The following is a 10,534-nucleotide window of genomic DNA, read 5'->3' on the forward strand; positions in this document are numbered from 1 at the left end:
TTTATTGATTCCTAGTCTGTGACATTGTTTCCTTTCCTTACCTCTTTTCCTGCTTTAGAATGGAACTCGCATGGTTTGAGTTCCTTGGATTTTTAAACTTTTTTTTAGTCCTCCATCAGGGGAGGAGTAACTTTTCCCCCCCTCATCAATAGCTGTGCCTTCTCTATAGATCTGTTAATGTAACATCTCCCCAGAGGCACTTGCTCCCTGGAGTGTATTTGTAGCAGTGCCTGCCTGAAGCCAACTCATCCCTTGGATTTTTTTTTTCTTTAAACCATGGAGGGATTTCCTAACTTCTGAGGTGATTTCTCACTGCCAGACTACCCTGTCATACTGTAAGTAGAGTCACCTGCTCCGAAGGTCACCTAAGGTAAGACTGTGGGGGTGTTGACTAGAAAAATTATTGCTTAAGCTTCACATTTAAAGTTTTTCTTCCATTTTAACTCTACTGTTTGGCCACAGTGGATAATGTACTTTTCCCAAGGATGTGCCAAAAGTGAATGAGTTTTCTGTCCTACCTCATTCTAACAGTGTACAAAGCACAGCTGGAATGGGGCAGGATTATTAAAGTTTGATTCAGACCCTTCTCCCTCCAGCTGTGGCAGTGGGTTAATGTTAAACTGCTTTGGGAGTATGAAATCCTCCAGAAATCTCATATCCAAAATCCAGTTTCAAAAGTAGTAGCACTTGAATTGCTGGACCCCAATGGCACAGGTCAACTTTGTGTGAGTTCACACAAAGGCTTAATTAGGATTCCTGGAATTTTCCATCCCTTCCTCCATTTCCTTTAAAGGAATTTTATTTGACAATGGAAGAGTTTTTCTGGAGAAGGGGGCTACTGAGCCTGAGTCATCTTTACAGCTGACAAACGTGTCCATTTCAATAAGTCACTACTCATGGCTTAAACATGGTTCACTCCCATTGTGTAAATGCACAAGCAGGGCTGTGGTTTGGCATCTGGGACCTGCAGTTGGTGTAACATTTCAGAATCATGACATTCACTTTGTACGTGGGATTGTTTGGGCAGCTGAGCAACAGCACCTTCCCCGTGAGCACTGAAGGCTGCTCTTGTTTGCTCTGAAAGACTTGTACAACTGGACACTTCACCAGAATAAAAGTTTTAATTTACATTTTCTTTCTATGTCTGCTTTCTTTGGTGTTTCCTGTGTAGGAAGGCATTCAGCCTTCCATGATGTCAGTTTTCAAAAGACAGATGTTAATGATTCCAGCTATTGTGTAGGATTATTGGGTTTTTTACTCATTACAAAAGTCTTAGTGGATTATGACAATCCTCCATGAATTAAGTAGATGTATAGAGAAAGAGGTGTTGCTCTGTGACAAGCTGTGTCACAGATTTCACTATCACTTCAACAAGCGTCTGAAACAGTTTTTGTTGCTGAATTTTTAAGGCTGTTGCCATAGGAATTGTCTTCAGACTGGTAAATTATTTCAGTGCTTGCCTTCCCCATGGGCTCCTTAACTGGAAATGCTGGCAGATAGTGTCTTTCCTGATTCATGAAGTGCAAGCCTGTGACTTACAAAGAAAATTTGAGTTTCTGTGCAGCTCTTTTATTGTGTAGAAAGGTGTTTCTTTTGAGTTTTGCCTTCCCTCACTTCCTTTGTCTGTGACTACTTGGCCACAGTGACATTGGCCCCACTTCAGAGGGAGAACATAAGCAGGCTTTGAAACGGGTGAGTGGGAGTTTGTAATGCTGATTATTAATGACTTTTAATGAAATGCAAGACTGAACCAAGAAAGGAGAGGACAAAATGTCCCTTGTCATCTAAGGCTTACCTAGACCTCAGCTCCTTTTGGCTGGTTTACCTTTTGGAGAACTTACCTTGTCTTCGAGGAGCTGAGGAAAATCATGCTTCCTTTGCTCCTTTTTTCTTATTAAATATTCTCTCACTTGTTGCTGATTAAAGACTTCAGGAGAGGTGAGGTTGTCCAGTGGAAAATTTTCCTCCTTGATAGCCCTGGCAGCTCCACAGCAGCAGTTTTGGTGCAAGTGCTGAGCTGCTTGAGCTGGCTTGGCTCCAAATGGCTTCAATAGGAACCCTTATTGGGATAATCGTGCCAGTCCAAAAGGCATTTGAAACACATGATCTGCACCTTTCCTGCAGACATGGGATGGGCTTTGGCAGCCTCCAATGGAGCTTGCCAGAAGTTTTCTTGCAGAGCTGGCAGGAGAAAATGTTGACTCTGCAAAAAGCTCTTGGAGGGGGAGGAAGGGAAGGAAAAGGAGCCATTTCCCAGTTTTGTCTAAGTACTGTCAACCTTTCTGTGTAAACTTACTGGAGGGAAGGTTCTACAATGGTAGCATCCTTCTTTTTTGACTTTTTTTTGGGCATTGTGTGGCCAGAGTGGTTTTCCTCTTGCTGGAAAGGTCTTTCTGAGCCTCAAAATTGCTGGAGTGGCAAAGAACCAGGAGGACTCTTAAGGACAGACATGGAGAGCTCCTGGAACCAGGATGGGTTTTATCTCCCAGTAGCTGCTGCATTGTTTGCTGCGATCTGCTGTTTATATTGCTCCAAACATGCCATGGAACAGGAAAACTGTGGTTTGCTGCTGTGGCACGAACCAAAACAGCCTCCTGAGTCATCGTGTGTGCGTAAGGCGGGGAGTGGAGAAGGTGACGTGATAAATTGCTGGAAAAAACACCGTGTGTGGGAATGAGAAGGACATGACACGACAGTGACGGAGAGGGACTAAGGAGTGGCGTGGGAGCGTTTTCCAGGAGTGTTTCTCCAGGATTGCTGCCTCCTGGGGAGGGGTGAGATGGGTCACACAATCAACTTGCAGGCAACAGCCTACAGCTGGTTTTTTTTCCCCCACTGGTCATGCATCTTCCTTAAAAACTTTTCCACTCCATCAGCTGGTGAGAGTATTAAGAGGAAGGAGGAACTACTGGAATGTTTTTTTGAGCTTTGCAGCATTGGAGACTGATTTATTTTCTTTTTTTTTTTTTCCCCTTCAGATTTGTAGTCCAGTGATTAAAGTCTCTGGCAGAATTTAGCTTTTTGAACTACTGAGTTTATATCCCTTGTGTACAGGGAAAAGCCTGAAAAAAAGTTAAACCCCTAATTTCTTCTTTATTTAAAAAAAAAAAAAAGTTTTAGTAAGGTGCAGAGGGATTTTATCCACAATTCCCTTATGGAATAGAAAACTTAATTTTTTTCAAACAACCTCTCTTTAAATGGATTTTCATTTGCTAGGATGTAAACACTTTTCTGTGAGCATTTTGCATTCCTCCCTTTTGCTGGGTTTTCCTCTGGCTTGGGTGAATGATGTAAGAACACGCCCCCATGGTGTTATTTTTGTGAAGTGCTGCTGCAAGGGTGTTTTTCGGAGTTTCCTGTAGGAGCCAAACACATTTTCTTCTGGAGAGAAAAACCTTCCCCAGGGATTCCCGATGGGAGGGATGTGTTGGCTGGGAGCGCCACCGCTGGGCTGGCAACTGTTGCTCCCTCTCTGCCTTTTAGACCCACTTTGTGCATTTTCCCTCTCTGCTTTGAACTTCGGGTGTATTTGGCTTTACTTATTTCTAAGTATTACATGGACTTCTGGAGCTGCAGGAGAGTGAACAGAAGTGAAGGTGGAAATGACCAAAAGCAGCTGTGAGTGAAAATAGCAGAAGTATTCTCTATGGGTTTTACCAAACCCTCAGAGAAAGCTTTTTACCACACTTTAGTGTGTCACCTCCTGGGCTTGGGAACTCTTTCAGAGGGCTGAAGTGCTGGCAGGACTCACTGACTAAGCAAAAAGGGCTCTGTAAGACCTTGAATCAGTACTTTAAACTTGTTCTAAGACATTTTGATCTTCACACTTGAAACTTATTTTAACTCTCCCTTACTTACCCCTGTGATTACCAGTTTAACTGCTTTATTTTTAAATCTGGGTTATTAATTAAAAGCGATTCCTCCTTGGAGCTTAGGTGTTCATCAATTTGTGATTGCACTTGAATAGAAAATTTTTGTACGCTTTGTTACCACCAAGAGCCAAAGCAATACTGTGCAGTCCTGAATATCCCGGCCAGGAGCAAAGAACTGGTGATGGGGACAAAAATCTCTGGAGCTGTGCAAGAGTCCAACTGCCCAGCGCTGGCTTTTATCACATGCTGGGACAAGGATCACGTGGAGAGGCGGGGAGCCAGCCCTGCAGAGCCCAGGTGGCATCGCCGTGCTGGAGGTGGGATCTGGGCAGTTTCTGCCCCCATGGCATCTGTGACCCAGCAGCAGATCCAGAAGGTAAGGAGCTGCTCTGCAGGGAGGGAGCGTGTCCAGAGTGCAGGCAGGTGACACAGATAGTTACTGCTAGTTAACCTGGCAGCAGGTCTAGCAAAGATCTGCTTTACAAACACTTCATATTCTCCTCAGCTTCTTCTATTATGTTGATTTTAGTGTGTGAGTGTCATGGCTACAAACTCTTCCTGGGGGTAGCTTGTCCCACAAAGCTCTTGGAGGGATTTCTCCTGTGCCCCTTCTGTCTGTATTGCTCAGCTCTCATCCCTGAACTCGAAATCCTCCAGGCAAAGGATAATCTCCAGGGTATTCTATATAAAGAAACTGAGTTCACTGCCAGGAGAATTCACTTTGTAAAGAATTGTGTAGTGAACTATGAGAAATCACCCAGGTATTTTTTTTTCCTCAAAGAGAACAAAGCTTTCCAGCTTGTAAAGGAATCTAATTCTGATTTGGCACACAGGCATGACTGCCCAGTTTGTGTTAGTGGGCTTGGTAGTAGAATAGCTGCTGGTTACAGGCATTAGATAAGATATCCTTGAACCACAAAAGGCTCTAGTAACAAGATCTTCTCTGTTTTGGGTAGACTGAGAGATTGAAATAGATTGTTATTAACTGTTTGGAATTTCAGCATCTTAATCTTTTACAATAGAAGCCCCTCCTGAAACTAAAAATTAAGAATATGCTGCCTGGCTGCAGAGCTGGAGCTGGGATGCTGTTCACGCTATAAAGGGCCAGAACAGTTTCCTCTTGCTTTGTGCTGCTTCTCCCAAGGACTCTGGGGAAGAGCAATCACCCTGTCTCTTCCAGTTCCACGAGGATGGCTTCCTCGTCCTGGAGCAGTTTTTCAGTGCAGAGGAGTGTGACAGCATGAGGAGCCAGATCCAGAGAATCGTGGCGGAGATGGAAGTGCCGCCGCACTGCCGCACCGCCTTCTCCACCAGGCAGGAGGAGCAGGTCCAGGAGCAGGTACCGAGGAGGGCAGGGCAGCCCTGTTGGAGAGCTGGGAAGAGGAAGGGAAAAGGCAAATTGCTGATCAGGGTTCACTCTGCGGGAACATGACCCTTCCTTCTAGCCGGGAGAGGAATTTGCTCTCCAGCTTTTTGCAAATGTTTGCTGGGGTCTTATCAAGAGTCTTATCAATGTGTGGCTCTGCTGTGCTTTCAACACCTGGTAGCCACAAGCAGCTCTCCCAGATCACTTTGTACATGTTCTGCAGACAGAAAACTGGTTATTTTCCAGGCAGCTAGCAAAAAAAAAAAAAGGGTAACCTCTATGTGAGAGGTTCTTGTAAAGCCCTGATCAGCACAAAGACATGTAGTGTTGTGGAAAGCCTTTTTGAGTGATTTTTCACTGTGTTTTGCTTATGCTGCGGCTTGGTGGGGAAAAGATGCAGGTGAGTGTTAATGTGTTGATTGAAAGTTAATTTATGTTTTTACAAGGATGCTGTCTTTATTTGGCTCTTATCCCTGCAGGGTAGCTCGGATTATTTCATAACCAGTGGAGACAAGATTAGATTCTTTTTTGAGAAAGGTGTTTTGGATGAGAAAGGTAAGCCCTGCAATGAGTTAGCTACACAGAGGGAATGGGGAAAAGCTGAGTGAGGGATTGAGGGCCAGTTTCCAGCTCAATTAATGATTCCTGCTTTTCAGACAATGTTAGATTATGGTTTTGTTTTGTAGGTAACTTTCTAATTCCAAAGGAGAAGTCTGTCAGCAAGATTGGCCATGGTATGTTTAAAGTATGGGGTTTGGAGAGGGATGGACAAAAGAGATCTGGCTTTCAGACATGAGGATTTCTCCAGACCTGCTCACTGTACATAACTGTCTCTGCAATTCTCTCCATGCTGCCCCTCACTCTCTGCTCTCAGAGGACTGGATCTTCTGTTCCAATCCTTTCCAAAAACCCCTTCTCAGAGGTTTTTCAGTGATGAATAGCTCAGAGTCACTGACATGCGAAAATTTGGACTTCAGCCCTTGGCTCTTTTATGTAACAGATTTGCTCTAAAAATTTACCACCTGAGACTGGTGACATTCAGTACAGACCAAACTCTCTCCTATGTCCTATGCCATGCTGGGTTGCTGATACTGAAGCTGTCCTTCCTTCTGTGGTGTCACCAACACCTTTTCTTTACCCATACTAGTCTGTTTGACCTATTTCTTCTCTCCCAGTTCCTGGACTTGCATTTTGATCCCTTTTGTTTTCCAACAATACATGGAAAATGAGAGCAGGATTCCCTGTGCTTGCAAATGTGAACTTTGTTCAGACTAAATTTCACTACAGTTGGAAATTCAGTACTGAGAGTTCTCGTTCTTTGGTTTTCTCAGAAAAACACTCTCCTCTTCCCAGGCCCACTGCCATTCTGTCACACTTCAGCTTTTCCTCAAGGGAAGTGAAAACAACTGTAGATTCCTGCTGACCCAGCAATTTAACAATGCAAAAGCCTTCTCTAGTCTTAATTTCTGTAATTACTAATTTTGGTCAAGTCTCATCCCTTGCCTGAGAGCAGCTCCTGCTGGATTTGAGCATCTGTCCTTGTGGCAGATCTGATCAGGATGAGCTGGAGGCACAACTCTGAGTCTTTGCTTTGTGCATTTGTCAGAGCTGTGCTGTAGCAAGAGCCTACACACAAACACACCCTCTGACCTGCTGGTTGGGGCTCTCTGAAGGACACCAAAGATGAGCTCTAGCTCCTTTTTGCAATACTTCACTTTTCTAGTAGGTCTTAAGAGGTGTGTTTTTAAAGGATGAATTCACCCATATGCCTCAGGGTCATGTGTTGTCACTTGTGTAATATAATACTGAATCATACAATATTCCATTCTGTTCACTCTGTTATACACTGGCTTTTATATTTGTGCAGTTTGTGGCCAGGGAATGATTATATTTAGAATCTTTAATGATGACTGTACAACCTGTATGTGTCTTATCACCTTAGGTGTGATAAGTCACATTTATCCATCTTGGGAGGGATGAAAGTTTCTGGCTGCAATTTATCCTGCTTGGCTGTGGTGTCTGCAGCTCATCACTGAGAGTTGTTCCCTTCTCTTTCTGAAATCTTCTTTCCCCTTAGCTCTACACGCTTACGATCCTGTCTTCAAGCAAATCACCCACTCCCCCAAGGTGCAGGTGAGCTGTTATTGCTTCCTAGAATGGTCTTGGGGAAAAAAAATGCAGAGTAGTTAATTTAATTTTCTACACTCCCAGGGAAGTAATTTTGTCAGTGAAAGGAAATGTAAATATCTTCAAAGAATGATGCTAAATAGTGTGCAGAAAACATAAATCTTGGAAAATTTTCTGGCAGGAACTGGGAAGAAAACTAGGCCTTGAGAGACCAGTAGTTGTGCAGAGCATGTATATCTTCAAGGTATAGTAACTCAAGTTGTCTTGTCATTCAAGAAATAAGACCCTGTTAAGTGGGAAGCTGTGAAATTCTTCACACATCACTTTTTTTTTTTTTTTTTTGTTGCAGCAACCTCGTATTGGTGGTGAAGGTGAGATTTGTGTTATCTCTATATCACACTGCAGGAAATACTCCTTTAGGAAAGGAATAGTACCAGGGAAAAGGCTCAGAATCAGACTTAAACCTGTGAGTTTGCTGGTTCAAACCTTCTTAAAATAATCTTTGAAAGCCACATTTTTTCAGAAAAGTTTCTATGTCATGCAGCTTGAACAAAGAGCTGCTTTTATGTTTGCAGCAGGCTAAAAGGTGGTATTTTTATGTAATATTTAATGTATGTGATAGGTGGGTGGGCAGGGGAGGGCTCTGAGTTGGGGAGATGCAACCCTGAAGTCCTCCTAGAGGATCTGAATCCCATTAAAGACCACAATGACAGTCTCTTCTTGCAGTGACACCACACCAGGATGCCAGTTTCCTGCACACGGAGCCCCTGGGCAGGATCCTGGGGTTCTGGATTGCCCTGGAAGATGCCACACAGGAGAATGGCTGCTTGTGGTTCATCCCTGGCTCTCACACCAGTAAGAGCATGTGTGTGACCACTGCTGGTCACCAGCAGAATTCTGCTTTTCCCCACCTCTAGAGCACACAGTGCAGCTTTAAAACTTCTGGTCGCCTAAAGATTCACTCAGTGAGTGTAATCATAATGCTCTTCAGGTTTTAAGCTACTCATTCTTCAAATCCTGGAGCCAACTGTACACTTATCATGGTTTATGCTCCTATAGAAAGCACAAATGGATCAAATGTTGATTTTGTGTAAGTGTGTGACTATTTGTGTTCCTGAGGGTCTGTTGCAAAGCACAGAAGGGGCCAAAAAGGCAAACAAATGGCAGCTGTTTTATCTGTTTCTGCCACAGCTGGGAAATCCTAAATTTCTACTTAATGAAAAAGACCCCACCCAAATTACTAAGGGAAATGTAAATATAGTAATAATAAAGTTCCTATCATTACCAAGAGAAATCACTGATAGTGTTCCTTTGCTGTACAGAATGTAGCCAGGTGTTTAATTTTTATGTGTTTGCTTCTTCTGTGGATTTGCAGATGGGATTAACAGGAGGATGGTCCGTGCACCTTCAGGTGCCTCAACGTGTGTAGAGTTTGTAGGCTCAGAGCCAGCCTACGATGACAAGCAGTTCATACCTCTGCCCATAAGAAAAGGTACGAACAGCTCAAGAAAACACAAGGGAGCTAAAATCATATTTTAACCCTGCACCTTCCCTCCCACTGGAAAGCCAGAGCTCATCTTTTGGAAAAGAGCAGTCCAGGTGATTCTTTCCCACAGGTGGACTCATCCTCATCCATGGCGAGGTTGTCCATAAGAGTGAACTCAACAGCTCGGAGTTCTCTCGCCACGTGTTCACTTTCCATGTGATGGAAGCCAAAGGCACCACCTGGAGCAAAGAGAACTGGTAAGGTTGTGATCCTCACCAGTGGCTGAGGAAATTGAAGCCTTTCCAATGCAATAGTTGGGATAACTGTTGGGGGTCTTGCCTGTACAGTTTGTTGGTAGTGCCTCAGCTGGCATTGATTTCATACCTGCAGATCTGGAATAGCCTCTGAAATTTTGCTTTCTCCTCTTCTTTACTCCCTAGGCTTCAGCCAACCCCTGAGCTGCCTTTTCCATCGCTCTACACTTGAAGTCAGTGGCTGGCTTGTGGAGTCAATAGCTGATCAATATTCCTTTCTGATTGTTCATTCACAATCTCTTTAAAAGCAACCTTCACTAGATCAGCTCTCAATGTTAATTTATCCTTCTCCTCAAAACCAGGACTATTATAACAGCCCAAAACCTGCAGTAGACAGAAGCTTCTACTGCAGCAGGAGCCGTGCCAGTATGAGAGTAGTCTCCCAGTCCTTTTAGTAAGGAAACACCTTCAGTCTTGAAAACAAACCAGTGAACACCATTGCACCTTGACTGGGACCACTTACCAAGTATTTCTCCTTGCAGATACTCAGTGTTTTCCTGTGTTTAAGAGCTTAAATGCATTTCTTGGCTGGTTGACTCCAGCAATGCAGGTAAACATCTTGTGGGGAGATGTTTGATTTTCACCCCTAGTTTTCTGTGTTATTGTTGGAATAACAGTGATATAAAACAATCTTCTTGTGGGTGAAATGAAGCAAGAGGTCTGCTTTTTATAGTCAATCTTCTAAATACTCCTGGCAGACAGTAGCTGTTTTATCTCTTAGTGTGATTAAAAATACAACAATTTTTAAAGATTCATGTTGATATGATGGAAACAAAGAACTTCAATCAAACTTTTTACACTTAAATAAAAAGATAGAAATTATTCTTTTCATCTCCATCATCTTTTCTTTGAGGAAGACACAATGTGACCTTCTTCCAACAGGTGGGGACAGTGCTGAATTGTCTGGTGAGCAGCTGGAACTCTCAATATGTACAAGAATAATTTCTATCCCCAAAACCTCACCAAACCCAAACCAGCTTATAGCAAGGAATGTTTGGAAATGCAAGCTACATCTCAGGAAAGCTCCAGTCTGTATCCTGAACTGAACAGAAGCTGTGTAGGTGTGATTTCACCAGCACTGGTACAGTGGCAACCCTGAGATAGGAGCCCAGTGTCACCAATACAGGAATTATATCAGAGTAACCCTAAGGCTGCTGAGGGCTGTGGTAGAGTGGACCCAAATCTTACTGACTCATCCCTTTCAAAAGTAAATTGGGGAGATGGGTCATGGCAACAGCAGGAACATTGAATGCAAAGTTTCTGAATTCAAAAATGACCTTTCCTACAGTTTGTTTGAAAGCTGGAAGCAGGGTGGAAGGAAAGCAAATTTCTCTGGTGCAATTTATGACATCAGTGGTGAAGGCTGTGG

At 43.4% G+C, this 10,534-nt stretch overlaps 1 protein-coding gene across 1 annotated transcript; it reads left to right on the top strand.

The window, feature by feature from the left end:
- The first annotated feature begins 3,919 nt into the window (after positions 1 to 3,919).
- PHYHD1 (phytanoyl-CoA dioxygenase domain containing 1) lies at positions 3,920 to 9,987 on the top strand. The gene is made up of 11 exons (XM_021551445.3): positions 3,920 to 4,248; positions 5,053 to 5,211; positions 5,718 to 5,793; positions 5,925 to 5,972; positions 7,316 to 7,371; positions 7,547 to 7,609; positions 7,715 to 7,736; positions 8,092 to 8,220; positions 8,741 to 8,857; positions 8,982 to 9,108; positions 9,292 to 9,987. The coding sequence occupies exons 1-11, from the start codon at positions 4,054 to 4,056 to the stop codon at positions 9,335 to 9,337; spliced, it is 1,038 nt and encodes a 345-aa protein (XP_021407120.3). The 5' UTR covers positions 3,920 to 4,053; the 3' UTR covers positions 9,338 to 9,987.
- Positions 9,988 to 10,534: the final 547 nt, after the last annotated feature.

The sequence above is a fragment of the Lonchura striata genome, chromosome 17, assembly GCF_050655825.1.
Source record: "Lonchura striata isolate lonStrDom1 chromosome 17, ASM5065582v1, whole genome shotgun sequence".
Taxonomy (NCBI): Eukaryota; Metazoa; Chordata; class Aves; order Passeriformes; family Estrildidae; genus Lonchura; species Lonchura striata.